General features: G+C 44.9%; 1 protein-coding gene across 1 annotated transcript; it reads left to right on the top strand.

The window, feature by feature from the left end:
* Positions 1 to 579: 579 nt before the first annotated feature.
* Positions 580 to 15,456, top strand: LOC126237221 (translation initiation factor IF-2). The gene is made up of 5 exons (XM_049947111.1): positions 580 to 879; positions 3,438 to 3,514; positions 6,124 to 6,689; positions 11,368 to 11,747; positions 15,139 to 15,456. Exons 2-5 carry the CDS (start codon positions 3,448 to 3,450, stop codon positions 15,167 to 15,169), a joined length of 1,044 nt encoding a protein of 347 aa, XP_049803068.1. The 5' UTR covers positions 580 to 879; positions 3,438 to 3,447; the 3' UTR covers positions 15,170 to 15,456.
* The last annotated feature ends 1,222 nt before the right edge of the window (positions 15,457 to 16,678 follow it).

The following is a 16,678-nucleotide window of genomic DNA, read 5'->3' on the forward strand; positions in this document are numbered from 1 at the left end:
GGATGTTAGCATAATCGTTCAAATGGTTCAAATGGCTGTGAGCACTATGGGACGTAACATCTGAGGTCATCAGTCCCCTAGAACTTAGAACTACTTTAACTTAACTAACCTAAGGACATCACACACATCCATGCCCGAGGCAGGATTCGAACCTGCGACCGTAGCGGTCGCGCGGTTCCAGACTGAAGCACCTAGAACCGCTCGGCCACAGCGGCCGGCTATAATCGTTCAATTTACTCGATTTTTACAGCGTATTTTTATTGTTTCGAAGCCAGATCTTCAGCACTGGCTACGGGTCGCGAAACTGGAGACGTTGTGGATACAGATGTGCGGCGGCTGTCGGCTGTCGGCGGGTGGCTGCATCTCACAGCGTGACGTTAAATCACGGCCGGGGCGACGTGTGTCCGGCTGGACCTGAATAATGCATTGCCAACGCGTGCCGGGGGCGCTCCTCCAGCGGAGGCGTGGGTGTGGGTGTGTGCGTGCGCCATTTTGGAGGCGGTGGGGGCGGCCGCCACGCACCTCACGTAGCGGACGCACGCCAGTCTCCGGCGCGGTCGCCTCGTGCGTTATGCGAGTGCGGCCTGACAGCTTAGGCTGAATGGCCGATTGATAAAAAAACGGGCGGTGGGGCGGCGGGCGCGCCCGCGCTGTATCTGCATGTCCTTCTGGGCGGCTGCCAAGGGCCGCGCGGCGCCCCCGGCCGGGGTGGGAGTCCCCTGTATATAAGCCGCCGGCTCCTGCCGACGGGCACACCTCGCCGAGGAGATCCACCAGCCTCTCCTGTCCCCAGAGAGACGCCTCCGCCGCGAGACGAAGACTTGCCGGAAACGGTCTGGTGTCGTCCGCATCCCACACCTCGAAGACGACCTCCTACACGTGAGTACCTACCGCTTAACACCTGTTGTCTCGTGAAGCGGGCTAGTTTACACCAGTGGATTAGTCTCGCATATTTCGGTGCTAATTTTTACCTCGTGCACAGCTATCCGGTCACGAGTAACGCAAGTAACTCATCCTCTCTTAAGGGGCGAAAATGGTAAGTGTGCAGTGTTGCCCAATTCCTTTGTACACTATGTCTTCCGCGAAGTCAGTGATTAACAAATTATCATTTTTCGAGTTCAGGACCCTTTGGTTACGTTGCTGTAGGGTGAAGACTAAGTTCCCTCGGGGCGTCTGTAACGACCCCAGACGGCGAATCTTTTTTCAACTAACAAACATTTATCCGACGATACCAAACGAAGACATGAGTGAGCAACTTTCAGCCGCGATATTAATGTTTTGCAACACTGCGAAGACATTCTCCCTTAGGTTGTTTTTGGTGAACATACGAAGTTTTCTACACAGCAATACATCGCTCTCTGGTCTTCTGGTTGCTGTTGTAGGCGGACGCATCTACCGTATGTCCCAGCCCTAAACGATACATTAACAACATGAAAATCATTTCTCCTCTTTCAAATAAACAATGTGACCGTATAACAGTTTTATTTATTAATTGTAGATACGACTGACCACTACCTTAATGAACTCAGTTTAATCCTTACGTTTGCGCCAGGAGAGAGCAACGCCTCATCGAATGATCTCTGCGGGAAAAAAGCGACGACAATGAGACAAGAAGTAAAATTTTAATTAATTTTTATCGAAGTCTGTTTTCACGGAGAATAGGAACAAGAGCGCCAAGCAACGTGGCGGTTGAGGCGTCACATTATCATGTTTCAGGAACGATGATTAAGTGGCATAAAATTATTCCAGACCTTCGACGATGTGGGTATAACAGGCGGTATCCCGTCGTGCTTTAGTCGAATCAGAGACTCATTTAGACGCAGTTAGCTGCCCAACAATGACGTCTTCAGACGTCGGCCTAGCTCTGCAGTGTCAATTGCCTACTGTCCTCATGATGATTTTGTTTTTCTAGTAGGTGCATGAGAAATAATGTGTAATTTGCAGGAGAAATATGTCCAACCGTTTGAAGACTAGCTTTGGCGCTGAAATAATAAGACTATATAAACCGTCTGTTTAAGGAAAATGTAAGTTCCTAGTCGGTTGCTTCTTCTTCTTCCACTTGTCATTACGGCTCTGCATAGTCAATAGGATAGAATGATTTTCCGCATATGTCTAACGTAATAATATATTTCCGGTGTACTAAAGTCACCGCTGCAAGCGATAAGGAAGTCAGATAGGAAGGAAACTGCACCAAAAACTACAACGGTATTGTAAATTCTTGTCCAAAACTATTTCCATGGTCGTTCTGCATAGGCAAGATGAAAAAACTTATTATACATAAACGACACAGGTAGACTCGGTTTAATATCACTAACTTTCATCGTATAACAAGACTGAAAGATCAATTTTAGTCAAGAGAAAATGACGATCAGTAAAGAGGGCCGTTCGCAACGCACTAATTTTTTTTGTATAAAATTGATTTGTACCAGACTGCACACACTATTTGTATTGAGAGTGTTGTATGTTATGTATAATGCTTTGTTATATACATTTCTTTATCGTATTTTTTTAGAAAGATATCTCCGTTTTATAAATTGCACTAACCTTTATTGGGGAGAGAAACGTCCCAATACCTTCTACAAGCTACTCCCAAATAACGATTTAATTTGATTGTGCTGTTTCCTCGGTAAAAGCCTTAAACCATAATTCACTGGCTAACTGGTCCCGTTTTCGTCGCATTGTTTCGACGACATTCCTAGTGTGATCTCACATATTCTTACTTTCTGCGATACAATCGTAAAATTGTACCAAAATTAACGGGCACATTCAGACGTTTCTTATGATCGCCCATGTCATAAGACGGACTCCTCAGTTACCAAGATCGTGCAGTGGTTGTGGGGTGATCAAATCGAGCTAGACTAATTAAGGCCTTTTGGTGGAAAACATATCCCTCACGAGTATCTGGCCGACAAGAGAGGGGCATGTGGTAGCTGCTGATCACTAGGTATTGCACCAGTAGCCTAGGCTGAGTCCCAAACTTCCTCGCTGTGTTACACAGTGGAAGCAGGAATCATTGTCTTACTTGATCTGTCAGCCAGATGGGAATATTAAGATGGTGGCCATCTTTGTCCTGTATTTCACACTTAGCTTTCTCTATCATTTGTGTCAGTAAAACAAACAATGGCCTACACGTAAAGTAATCACTAAGTAATAATGCTAAACGCAGTCTCTACACTTTGGGAAAGGTTAAGTGCCAAAAAGCACTAAGAAAAAAGTTTTTTCAATTATGCGGCTGTATGCTTCCCTCGGGGTCTCTCAGACAAGGAGGAACTACGATTTTTGATTGCCTTGTCTGAAAAATCACACTAAATGGCTTATGTATCACTGCTGCAGAATGTAATTTAAGCTCCTAATTTTTTTTTTTTTTTTTTTTTTTTTTTTTTTTTTTTTTTTTGTGAACAGATAATAACTCGGTTGTCTTTATGTTTCGGTTGCAGGCCTGTCATCATGAGGACAGCAATGGCGCTGGTGTTGTGTGTTGTTGTGGCAGCTACGGCTCCTCTGCAGAGTTTAGGTGAGTCCTCCAGCAGAACATACGTAGAGCACGAATCTCGCTCTAATGTTTTTGCCACATCCTTCCAAATTTCTTCATAACTAATAGTATCTTAAGTAGTGTAATACTTACTTCTTCAGGTTATCTAAGGCAGCGAATCACTACAGGACAGGTACCGAATGTTTTCTTCTCAATCGCTACAAATAATTGCTAGAGGCTGTTAAAATTAGGCTCAACAAAAATTTTAGTATTCAACATAATACACTCGGCAACGGAAAAACTTAAGAAACAAGGACACACTCATACAGCTGAGACCTCTCTTCTTTGAAGTTAAAGAGGCCAGCAGGTGAAAACACCTCTATTATGCTTTTGGTGGCCGTATGCGGCTCAGGCGACAGTGAACAGTTTCGCTTGTCACGACTTTCGGCGTATCCTTGGTCTGTCAGCGGTCGTCTGCTTGCTGGTTGCTAACCGTGCTCCAGATCTGGAGGAACGGCTCTGCGAACACGGGCACATATTTTACGAAATGTACTTACAAAAGCTTTCAGTTTTACTACTACACGAGTGACTGCACTACTACAAGAAACGAAAAATATCATTTAGATGATAAAACAAAAGTATTTTCGGATAAATATTACTCTCAGCAGTATTTAGAAGACGCTTTCCCCGATACGACTTACTATGACTGAGCCCTCAAAGAACAAACAACATACAACTTTCCGAGGATCCAGATATGCTCTTGAGGACAAACGCATTACAAGTATTTCACAAGGCCACCGTTCAAATGAAGACACGATCAGTAAGTCGGCATACGATGCATCAGAGGAACCATGTTTATTAAAATAATCTGCTTGATTCATTCACTTCTACTCGCCTCTTTTGTACACGTGCCTCCACATCGATGCCCGTACACTTTCAAAAATCCCATATGTCTTCTGTATGCATTGACAACCATCCACAATACATTCCCGAAGTTCACAGACACTATCTACAGGACTGGAATAAACCCAAGGTTTTAAATACCCGCTCACAACAGTAAATACATAAATAAATAGAAAATCAGAGTCCCAGGAGGCTAGGTGAGCCACGAAAAATACACTTGTTGTCGAAGATTAGTGATATGTATTCTCGAGCAGACATGTGAAAGTGTGCCGGTGCACCATCATGCATGTAACATGTACACATCCTTTCACCATGAGAAACATCATCAAAATAGTCGATTACCTTGTGCTGTAGGAAATGAATGTAGAGCTTGTATCAGGGGAACCATGTTTATTATGATAATTTGCTTTATTCATTGACCTCTGCCGGCCGCTGTAGCCGAGCGATTCTAGGCGCTTCAGTCCGGAACCGCGCTGCTGCTTCGGTCGCAGGTTCGAATCCTGCTTCGGGCATGGATGTGTGTGATGTCCTTAGGTTAGTTAGGTTTAAGTACTTCTAAGTCTAGGGGACTGATGACCTCAGATGTTAAGTCCCATACTGCTTAGAGCCATTTGAACCATTGACCTCTAATCCCCCCTTTCGTCTGCGCCTGTAACAATCAAACACACTGTACAAGCGAGTTCTTTACTGCTTCCCAACCTCCGTAGTTTACAGTCTTACTCGACATCTGTCATCGTTCTTCTAGGAGATCGATCTTGCGTCCTTTTTCCCTTTGGGATCCAGCTCCACACCTTCTTTGGTCGTCTGTTATCGTCCATTCCTTTTTTAATGTCTGCATCATAGTAACCTGCTGTTCACAACAGATTCCATTATGCAACCTTCCACTTCTACAGTATTTCCTGATTTCCTCAGAATTATTAACTTAACGTACAAGGAGGTAGAAAAAATCTTATTATGTCGTTATACAAAAACAATATGAATAATTTTGTTTACAAAATAAGATACGTCAGCCAGCCGCTGTGGCCGAGCGATTCTAGGTACTTCAGTCTGCAACCGTGCGACCGCTACGGTCGCAGGTTCGAATCCTGCCTCGGGCATGGATGTGTGTGATGTCCTTAGGTTAGTTGGTTTAAGTAGTTCTAAGTTCTAGGGGACTGATGACCTCAGATGTTAAGTCTCATGGTGCTCAGAGCCATTTGATTTGAACGATACATAAGGTTAGCTGTTGGAGCGAACGTGTTTGCTCCGTATCACAGAGAATGTTATTTTAAATTAAGGACAATCGCAGGCAATTTTCCGCATTTTGAATGAAATGATTCGTACTATTCGTCAGAATATAAAACTATCTGACAGAATGTGACTTCGCAGTGTTACTTGAAAATGGCCATAAGGCCGAAATTGCAATAGTGACAATAAATATTTTAAACAGTGAACGGCGACTATGATGTCTTTTAAGAAATTCTTTTTTCTGTCAAAGACGACGGAAACAAAAGATCGGTTGGGGGGGGAAGGGGGGGGGGGAATTGGCTTTACATGTGCTAAAAAATACGTAACACAGTACGTAAATGATTGACGCTGTAATGTAGGCTAGACTCATGTCTAAGTACTAGAGACATAGCCATTCCACAGTTTTTGTTTCTAATCTGCAAATCTCACTACTGTTGATCGCTCCTGTCTACATAAAAAGCGGCTGCAGCCGTCGCACAGTTACGTGGAGTTGAGGTGACAGCGGTGTGTCGTGCCCGCAGCGTTCCCGCAGAGGGCGATGATGTTCAGCGGCTACTTCGGCCGGCCGGTGCCGGCGCAGTACTACCCGCGCACCTACAGCCGGCCGGGCTTCGTGACGCGCGGCTACGAGCCGCAGGGCGCCATGTCGGCTTTCGCCGCCGGCAACACGGTCGCCGCGGGCTCTGGCTTCTACGGCGGCGCCGACGGCAACGGCAACGGCAACGGCATAGGCTACGCCAACGGCAACGGCTACAGCAACGGGAACGGCTACAGCAACGGTAACGGCGCGGCGCTCACCCCCGACTGCAGCCAGTGCAACGGCGTGGTGCCGCCCCCGGGCGCCAGCGCCGAGCAGCCCGAGCCGGAGGCGGAACCCGAGTCGCAGCCGCAGCCGCAGCCGTTGCCGGAAGCCGCTCCCGCCCCCGCGCCCGCTCCCGGCTCCCAGGAAGAGCCCGGCGTGTCGCAGGAGCAGCCCGCGCTGCCGCCGCCCTCCGCCGAGGCTGACGACTCAGACTTCCCCAGCGACCAGCCCGCCACGCCCGCTCCCGTAGCGCCGCCGGCGTCCGCCGAAGTCCCAGAGCACGAGGTAAGCGCGACGCCTTCACTTGTTACCTAGCGGTGTTCTCTCCATCTCAACATCCCACTCATATCCTACACTCATTCAGCACAGTAAAATGGCCACTTAAATCTTCAACGCATTTTTTTCTAATTCATTTATTTGTTGCCTTTGGATACACCAGTACGGCCAGTCTAAACTTACCTTGCTTACAAAGCGTCAATATATTGTTCCTTCGAGGACTATTTGGAAAATAAGGTCCGATTTGGCGCTAAAATCCGATAAAGCTTTGAGGAGAAGGAGATTACTGTTTAACGTCCCGTCGACAACGAGGTCATTAGAGACGGAGCACAAGCTCGGATTAGGGAAGGATGGGGAAGGAAATCGGCCGTGCCCTTTCTAAGGAACCATCCCGGCATTTGCCTGAAGCGATTTAGGGAAATCACGGAAAAACTAAATCTGGATGGCCGGACGCGGGATTGAACTGTCGTCCTCCCGAATGCGAATCCAGTGTGCTAACCACTGCGCCACCTCGCTCGGTAATAAAGCTTTGAACATATGTGTTGGGCAGTGTCTCTAATATGCTCGTCGCTCGCGTCACGTCGGTCTTTCCAATTCTAAGCGCACAGTGAGAGCGTGAAGATGCCTAGAACAATAATGTCTCCTGCCAAATACGAGGGCCTGGTGAAAGATTTCGCGTGACGTTGTGCAGCCTACATAACATAACTGTCAACTCTTTCCTTCTCAGCCGCACTCTGCAGGTGCCATATGCTCCTGCAGATTTTTCGATGGGAAGTATCTGATCAACCACAATACAGCCCGTAACTGGCTTCCTCTGAATTTCATCTCCGCTTACACGAACCACTGACTATGAAAACAACATTTTGGCACAGACAACGAGCTGTGGCCAAACGTAGGGAATTAGCGGAAAGCACAGACGGCTGCCTTCTATGAAGAGGGTGTTAGAAAGCTGGTACAACGCTAAGACAACTGTCTGAGTCGCAGCGGTGACTTGCACCTGAAACTTGTAGCTAACTGTTGCAAACATTTTCACACTGGTTTCCATTTCGCGACCAATCGGACCTTGCTTTCCGAATAGACGTCGTACAATTTCTTGCAAATTTAAAACAAACTTCTGTGACATGGTGAAAAATATAGAAATAAATACAGTGGCTTCTTAGGTTAACCAACAGATATCTAACAAACAAGCAGGCTTAATAGTCACAATTCATTCCCAACTTTTAACACTAATTCTACAAGCAATTTATAAATGTCTATATGCATTGTAGTCAGAAGTGTTAACACATTCGAAGGAGGTTCTCGATTCATGTAGACCAGCTCCATAAGTAGGCAGTCTGATTCTCTTCTATATCGAGGGCAGCCAAATTAGGTGTGGCTGACGTCCCGGTTCTCCCCACGGTCTGATGGTATGATGTGAAGTTTGTAGATGTGTTGACGGTAACAACCGTGGTCTACCTTCAGACTGGCAATGATCCTTACAAATTGCGTCTCGTTCCCTATGCCAGTTGGGTTACATTTCATAACGCATTTTTCAGCACACTATTCGGCCCTCGGTAGATGTAGGTGGATTTGTTTGTACAAGGTACCCTTGTGCAGATCTTCGGTCTCCTACGCCTTCTTACATTCGTTTTTGGCCATGTCTCCAATTACAGCGAGAAGATCATGCGCTGGAAAGGCGTCGTTCTTATACTCCATTCGTTGTTACGTCCTTATGCAACTAACTAGTTTTTCATGTCCGCTTGATCCACAATGATGATACTTCCGTACTGGTTTTATTCAGGTCTGATACAGGAGCAACTGATGTCAGTGTTTGCACAGCGGAGAATCCGTGATTATTACGATACGGTTATCTGCTACTCTTATGCCGTATCTTAGTGCTCTCTCAATGGCTAGGAAGTCAGCCGTGAAAATTGACGTCGCTTTTGGGAGGCGAAATAGTTCACTCTTCTTCCTTTTAATATCTACAAAACCCCAGACGACAGAGTCCAAGTATTTAGACCATCAGTATACACACATGCAACACCTATCCATTGTTCGAGAACACTTTCTAAATTGCTGCTATTGATTACTAGGCTTTCAGAGTAGCCCACATTAATACGTACGTCCAGCAGCTTGTTGACGTGTTCCTAGCCTTGCTCAAAGTATGCTAGTAGTAGAGTTCTCCGAATGAATTTCTGGACTTGTCTACCGTTGAAATTTCCCGCACAAGTGGTGGTGTTGATTTTCGGTCCAGTAACAGTTGTTTCAACGTCTTTATCTTCCTACAGTGTAACTGCCTTTAAGAAGCACCATTATAGCCTCATGTCTTATATTCAAATCTTCATAACGTATGCTTAAAAGTAATTCCTCTTTCCGCGAACATTATCGCGATGGCAGCAGAGTGACTGAGACGAATTGTCTTACTTTTTCTTTTTTCACTAAACTCTCTCTGCACCTACGTTCCTATTGCTCTGATTGTAAGAGAATGCACTAACATTATTCTAGACTTTATCGTCTCTGTTTCGTTGATGGTCTCTGGAATTCAGTTTACAGCCGGCCGACGTGGCCGAGCGGTTCTAGGCGCATGTTCGAATCCTGCCTCGGGCTTGGAAGTGTATGATGTCCTCAGGTTAGTTAGGTTTAAGTAATTCTAAGTTGTAGGGGACTGATGACCTCAGATGTTAAGTCCCATTGTGTTCAGAGCCATTTGAACCATTTGAATTCAGTTTACGAATATTTATCCAGTCACTACCGTCCATTAATGTACATACACCACCAAGTTCGGCCTTTTATACTCATTTTTTGATTTGTAATATTCCATCATTTGTCACAGTCATCTTTTAAATGCGTTTATCTCTTAATTATTCTGGTTCTTAAGGAAAAATCTTGTTGAAAGACGATCAGGAGGTAAAGTACCGTCGCGTATCGGATTATCACAGTCTGAACACACTTTCAGATTAAACAGGATTCAGCAAAAAATCAAATGAGTTTTTGAAAGATATCATCCAGTCATTTATATTGAATGCAGGGAAGCCACGGAAACATTAACCTGGAGTCGAACCATGTGTCTCCCGAATGCAAGTGCAATGCAGTGAAAACACCCCATCGGTTTGCGAGTTTTCCATATGAAAATTATCTGTCATGTGACGGAAAGAAACTCACAGGCCCTCGAGGTGTCTCATTGTCATCTAGGATAGACTAAGGGTATAATACGCTGCTCTGCCTTATTTCTGTTTGCAACCTTAAACCGATACTACAGACACAAAACATACTGCGTGGCGACGTCTGAAAAGTGCATAGTATTTAGTTTGATATGGATTTTAAAGAAACTGCAATTTATGAGCATATTTATATTTATAAACTCCAGTTGCTAATACGACGTGTCTCCTTGACGTAGGGAAATATTACTCTTCAAACTGTCAGGATTACATGACAAAACAGACCAAACACATTGTGAAGAACCATGTGACCTTAAAAATTAGGTAACCTTCTGTCGTAATAGCATCTGATCGGGCATGTATTCGCTCAAACTGTGGTATAAACACACGATAACTTGCAACGTTTTGGAATATATTCTATTACCCATGCTTTTCGAAAAATAATAGACACTTGACGTCAAAAATGCTATTACTAACACCTGTCACTAAGAAAGGTCGCAATGACAAACTCGAAGTGTGGCCATGAAAGTTTGATTCTAATCGTATCTTAAGTTTCAGTTGTTTTCTCTGGAATCAATACAGCCAAATTGAAAAGGTCTGTTAAGAAAATATCACTACGGATTCTTTTTACGAGTACCCACTTTGAACAAGTGCTCCACTTAAATGACTCACTATCATCGGTAGACTAAGACTGAAGTCCATTTATGTCCTAAGGAAGGATAAAAGTTAGCTCACCAGTATTCCACTTGTTAATACTGACTTCTGTAAATCGGTGTTACTCCTTCTCCTTCTGGATATATTGTGATAACAAGTAATCAAATAAAGATTAATAGGTTGCACAATGATGGTATTTAAGTAACTAGAAGTTTTGCTTGTGTAAAACTGAGCCTTCATTTCTCCTGAAAAGGATGAATGCTCCTCACTCCAGTCTTCAGACGAAAGAAAACTCCTTGGCAGCACCAGGAATCTAATGTGGATCCTTTGTGTACCATTCAGACGATGTCTGTCTCGAGAGATCAAACAAAACTTAAACGTTAATAGCACCCACTAGTCGCTCTCAAAGGACTCCTGCATACAGAGTTCCTTCTCCGCTTCTAGCCAGAGAAACTGCTCAGAGAAGATCAGTGAGTGATAGTCGAATATTTATGATATTTTTCAATTATCATGATGTCAAATAGCTAATGCCATAAAAGTTGAGGACGAAATGAACGTGCAAGAGAAGGGAGGATGACGGTTCAAACCCGCGTCCGGCCGTTCTGATTGAGATTTTCCGTGGTTTCCCTAAATCGCTTCAGACAAAGGCCGGGAAGGTTCCTTTGAAATGGCACGGCCGACTCCTTCCCTGTCCTTCCCTAATACGATGGGATCGATGACCTCGCTCTTTGGTCCCTTCCCCCAATTCAACCAACCAAAGTTCTGTTTGTCTTCCGTGGAAAATAGTTCAACGATGAGTGGGTGGATCGTATCGCTTTTGGATCACCTGTCAGTCCTCAACACCCCTGACACCACTGACATGTGCACCCACAGCATAATATGCCTACGTGTTGCAGAGCGGTCGCGACTTTTCACACAAGCACGAGCCCAAGCCGGCAAGCAAGCCCGGCCGCAAGCGACCGGCGCAGGACAGCGCCGACGACGATGACGACGACGACGACGACGAGGATGACTTCCCGATCGGCGGGCTGCCGCTGCCGGGCAAGCGGCGCAAGGGCCAGGGCGGCTTCTACAGCTCCTACTTCCCCATGTTCTTCGGCGGTTTCCCCGGAGGCCGCAGCAGCGGCAGCGGCGCCGACGGGACGCCGGGCGTGGCCACGGCCATTGCCAACAGCTTCAGCACGGGCAAGGGCGCCGTCGCCACCAGCCACGCCACCGCCTACGGCGGGCCCCACCTGCTCGGCGCCTCCGGCTCCAATGGCTACAGGAAAAACGGGTACGGTTGCCAGTCCACTGATCGTCTCTGTCCGGTACCCAAAGATCACTGAAATCCCCAGCATTTTTATAACACCTGCTTGCACATCGGAGATAAATGTTTCTTCTTTTCTTTTAAGTCACCTCTGAACTAGCTTCATACGTTTCACATCTCTGCTTATAAGGCCCCAGTGCAATAAACTATGTCTAAGATGCATTCTAATCTTTGACATTCCTTAAGCTTTCACGTTCTATAGCCAAATTAGTCTTCACACGCCTCGCACTATAGGGTTCCTTCCCCCCGCCCCCCCCCCCCCCGCCCCCCCAAAAAAATAGTTCTAATATTTGTGAAATCTTACGGGACTTAACTGCTGAGATCCCTAAGCTTACACACTACTTAACCTAAATTATCCTAAGGACAAACACCCACACCCGTGCCCGAGTGGGAGCACTCGAACCTCCGCCTGGACCAGCCGTACAGTCCCTGACTGAAGCGCCTTAGACCGCTCGGCTAAGATCCTTCTCCATGTCGGGATTATCAACAATTTTCTTTCATCGTCTTTTCTGACTGACTATTTGTTTCATACTTCGTAGACTTGCAAATTCCCTTATCTTCTGCAGCAGTACAGCCGGAAGGTTTCAGCTGTTTTCTTTCCTGTTGCTCTGTCAACGTCTCAACCCCTCGCAGTGGTGAGAATTGTGTGAAGTCTACTGGAAACATTTGCGTTACCTTTTCGCTTTTGTGAAAGGGCAATGCTTTGTACTACACGGGTAACTAAAATTACGTCTTCATCTTAACGCTACTGTCATTTAAGTCTCTGCTTTTCATCTTTCGTATAGTTTACTTTAGAGCAGAATGACGTATTCAGGCTCTGTGTTTTCCAAGCGTAGTATCCCTTGAGCTGCGGGAACACAGTATTGTCTGTTTGGAGCTTACGGGCACTCAACGTCGAGGTCATCAGCGCTCTTAAATATATTAAAAGAAACAAAAGTGAATAAAATGTCAAACATTGTCCTCATACAGTGAGGAGGAAACCTGTAAAGCAACACTCATTCACTCACTCTCACCAAACTCGCGTTAACCCACTCTGTCTCACAGGCATTAATACAACAGAGAAGGTTGAAAGGTGTTATATATGGGTTTGAAACACATGTAAAACTACAGAAGAGCTCAAAGAACAGCACAAGGAAATGTGACTTGCTGATCACATAAAATAAAAAAAAGGTGAGCCAGTCATCACCCTAAAGTTTTTGAAGCAATTTAGACAGATCTCAAAGCCGTAAAACACGATCCACATCCGTTTCACTTAAAACTGAGGGCTGATTGCCGCTCTTCTCTGATCTGAAAATAAAACGCAGTCTGGCAAAATATGGCTCACAATTATCGGTACGCTACTAGTACCACGCTTTGGGGGATCCGCTCATCAGAGCAAGAAACCATGTGTCAGAAGACTGTGGCCTATGCGAAGACGAGTAAGCAGGACCTCATCAGGTCTTTGTAGCTGGAAAGAGGTACGCCATAGCCGTGTAGTGGGATTTACTAGACGCAGCTTATTCTCAGTCACCTCCAACCACTCGTTTCTCCATTGACTCATGACTCTGTACCTCAATAGCGAGGTGGGAATACTTTGATAATATTCAATCCACATGGATTCAGTCACCAAACAGAGACATACGGCTTGTTCACCTTACAATTGCTACTCACACCACGGTAGTTCGTTGGTCAGAACCTTGAGCGGGAATAAATTTGAAAAACCAAGGAAGATTCCAATGTCAGTTTTTCTTTGGTCCCACAAGAAAAAAATTGACACCAAGGGCGTTTCTATCAAATACTGTTTTCCAGTGTGACATATACCTTGACCATTACATTAAGAAATAACTGAAATAATTACATAAAGTGATGCCTTAAAGTTACTTCCTTGTAAGATGTGCGTGAAAAGAAAGACACAATGCGTACAATAAGTATTGATTTCATAATATTATCACGATATTTCTTCGGCCATATGGACATATTTAGATCAGGAAGATAAAACATGTATTGGTCTAACACGAATAAATAAAAAATTTAGTTAATGAAGTCGAGCTGCTGGTTATCGTGAAACCAATGAAGTCCTCTGTGGTACATTAAAATGCCTGCATTTCCTAAAATTGAATGTTTACTTCAGTATCACTAGTTCACTAAGGATAACTATTGAAGTAAATCTTGACTGCATTTTGCAACGTTTAATTCATTTTACACAAGCAGTCTTCCAACCTCCTTCCCTTTTCAGATCGCTCTATGATTCATTCCTCCAGTGTCACCATAACAAATTCATATACCTCTACATATGATTAAGCCCACAACGTCGATATTCATAAACCTCTCATGACTACTTCAGGACTCAAATCTGCAATGCACGATTCACAACAAATGACTTACATCTTACGTTTATTCTTGCCTTCGTAAGTGAAGTTACAGGAGGGCTTAATAACACACATTTGACTTTCGTTTTTAATCGTAGCCTATTCTCAGAAATACTGTGCGTACTTTAGAATATTCCTAACCTCGCAAACGCACTAAAATTTATTTCTTCAGTGTGAGAATATCTCTATACGGAGTAAATTAGCTCTCACAGTCTCCCACATTTATTTCAGTTTTGTAATCGATATCCATAGCTCTTCGTATCCTTGTTTCAGCATGTGATCATAGATTGTCTGACATAGTGTTCATGAGTGAATGTTTAGTATCATACCTCAGTATTCTGAGTAATACCTCGCAGGCTATTACGTATCCCACTATAAAAAGCGTAAATAAGTGAATGTCCACCTTGAGTTTTCAGTCTGTGAATTGTCTCTTCATGTATGTGCCGTGCTGAATGTATTTCCATTACCTAAATGTGTAGTTACCGCAGGTTGGTTGATTATCACCAGTCTGAGCGCAAATGTCTCCGGTTACATTTCATTTCTGCTGCCCAAAGATTTGAGTACAGGAACATCTGACTATAAGTGCAATAGTCTTATTACGGTCTTCGTATAAACACATTTCATACACGCCTCTTATATACCGCCAAATACAAATGCCAGTCCGAGCTAATAATTCCATTTAAATATTTACAGAAGTATATGTAAGGTAACACGACCATCCATTGGCTATGGTCGCACCACGAGATGTCCGCTCGTAGAGGTGCGAGGTGCACGATGGATGGAAAGTGCCCTATGCGCTTGCGGAACACGAGTAGAGAAGTCCTTGCGACAAACACCAGCCGACTCACTTTTAGAGTGGTACGAGGGCCAGCTTCGGTAGCTCAGACTTTAGCGCCGGCGCCAATAGATGTGCCTTCCAGCTGCCCCGACTTCTCCGAGCGCAGACATGCAGCTGGTGCTCAGCTCAGATCCTCTCGTTTTGCTCACTGTGCCTGTTGTTATGCCCGCAGGTCGAAGGCCCGACTCACTTCGCGAGCGTAGTACCAGCCTCCGCCGCTGCCGCCCTCCGCGGACAGACGCCGGGCGCTGCAGCTAGCGTCGTTCGCTTCCTGGTCCGCTCGCAGACGCAGACGCATCTCGCAGCTCGCAGCCCACAGCCACCGCCACAGACTCCTGATCGTCCCGGCGGCCGCCGTGGCGGCTGGCATCGCCGCAGACGCTCGCTCGCCGGACTCTCGCTATTTAAATACTTACCTATCACAGTTTTATGTATCAAAGAACTCTGTTTGTAGTTAGAACCAAATAAACAAACTAATATTTTAACTATACCCTGATCTTCTATTTTTTGTGACGTCTGCTAAAATGGATGTGGCTTCGACAGTAGCACTGGATATTAAAGCTCCACTACAAGCTGTCCCGATTAAGGATTACAAGCGCATAAAACCCGAAGTAAATATTATTAAGCGTTCTGACTACACTCAGAAATGATTCGTCACAGACACGCATAAATACCGCAAAGGAAACTCTCTTGCATCTGAAAAGATATACTGATTGTGACCTAGTAGCGTAACATCGTCACAGAACATAATAACGAGCCCTCGAAGCAAATTTTCCTTCCGTTATCTGAAAATAATTTACTAGTGCAAATATTCTTTGTCATAAATACGTGGCTCTGAGCACTATGGGACTTAACATCTGTGGTCATTAGTCCCCTAGAACTTAGAACTACTTAAACCTAACTAACCTAAGGACATCACACACATCCATGCCCGAGGCAGGATTCGAACCTGCGACCGTAGCAGTCGCGCGGTTCCGGACTGCGCGCCTAGAACCGCTAGACCACCGCGGCCGGCTTTGTCATAAATGGTTTTGATTGAAAAAACGGATATGGATTATGCACGAGAATATTTAGTTTGATTACTTTCACGTACGCATTGTCTTCACCTCATGCTTGCTCACTTCTACTATTTGATAAAATAAGATTTGTATCGCGCCTAGAAGGTGGCTCGTGGGTCTTCTCCTAAAAACTAAAAGGTTGGCCGAATGACGAAAGACAGTAGGAGCAGGAGCCGTAAAACACTTCGGTACTGCGTGTAAAATTGAAGATGTTTACTATAGGCAAAAACAAGTTAATAAATGGTTATATAACTTCGCAATGATGAGCACGTAGGTGCGAAGCCGTATTTCCTTCGTAAGTAGTACAAAGTCTCTATATGAAGTGAAGCTGAAGCGAAGTGTCCCGGCCGTCTGCTCTTGATCAAATGGGCTGAATCTGGAGCGGAGCTCGTAGATCTGGACAGCGCCGGCTAGAGGGCTCTGTCGTCGGTGTCGGTGTCGTAGTGCCAACCTAAGAACTTGCACCTACGCCGTGGCATCGTAGCTATCGATACCACAATAAGTACTTCAGTTAATTAAATTTATGGAAGGTGCGAATTTTAAATAAAGGTATGAGAGCTGCATGAACTCCATACGAGCTACATTTAATAAATAAAGCAACACATTTTTATCTCGGTCAATTTCCATTGAAAAAATGAGGAATTTGTTGTGTGA

The sequence above is a fragment of the Schistocerca nitens genome, chromosome 1, assembly GCF_023898315.1.
Source record: "Schistocerca nitens isolate TAMUIC-IGC-003100 chromosome 1, iqSchNite1.1, whole genome shotgun sequence".
Lineage (NCBI taxonomy): Eukaryota > Metazoa > Arthropoda > Insecta > Orthoptera > Acrididae > Schistocerca > Schistocerca nitens.

Coding starts and splice junctions, on each gene's coding strand:
- LOC126237221 (XM_049947111.1), top strand. CDS start 3,448: ATGAGGACAGCAATGGCGCTGGTGTTGTGTGTTGTTGTGGCAGCTACG. Junction 3,515..6,123: donor GGCTCCTCTGCAGAGTTTAG/GTGAGTCCTCCA, acceptor TCGTGCCCGCAG/CGTTCCCGCAGAGGGCGATG. Junction 11,748..15,138: donor AATGGCTACAGGAAAAACGG/GTACGGTTGCCA, acceptor TTATGCCCGCAG/GTCGAAGGCCCGACTCACTT.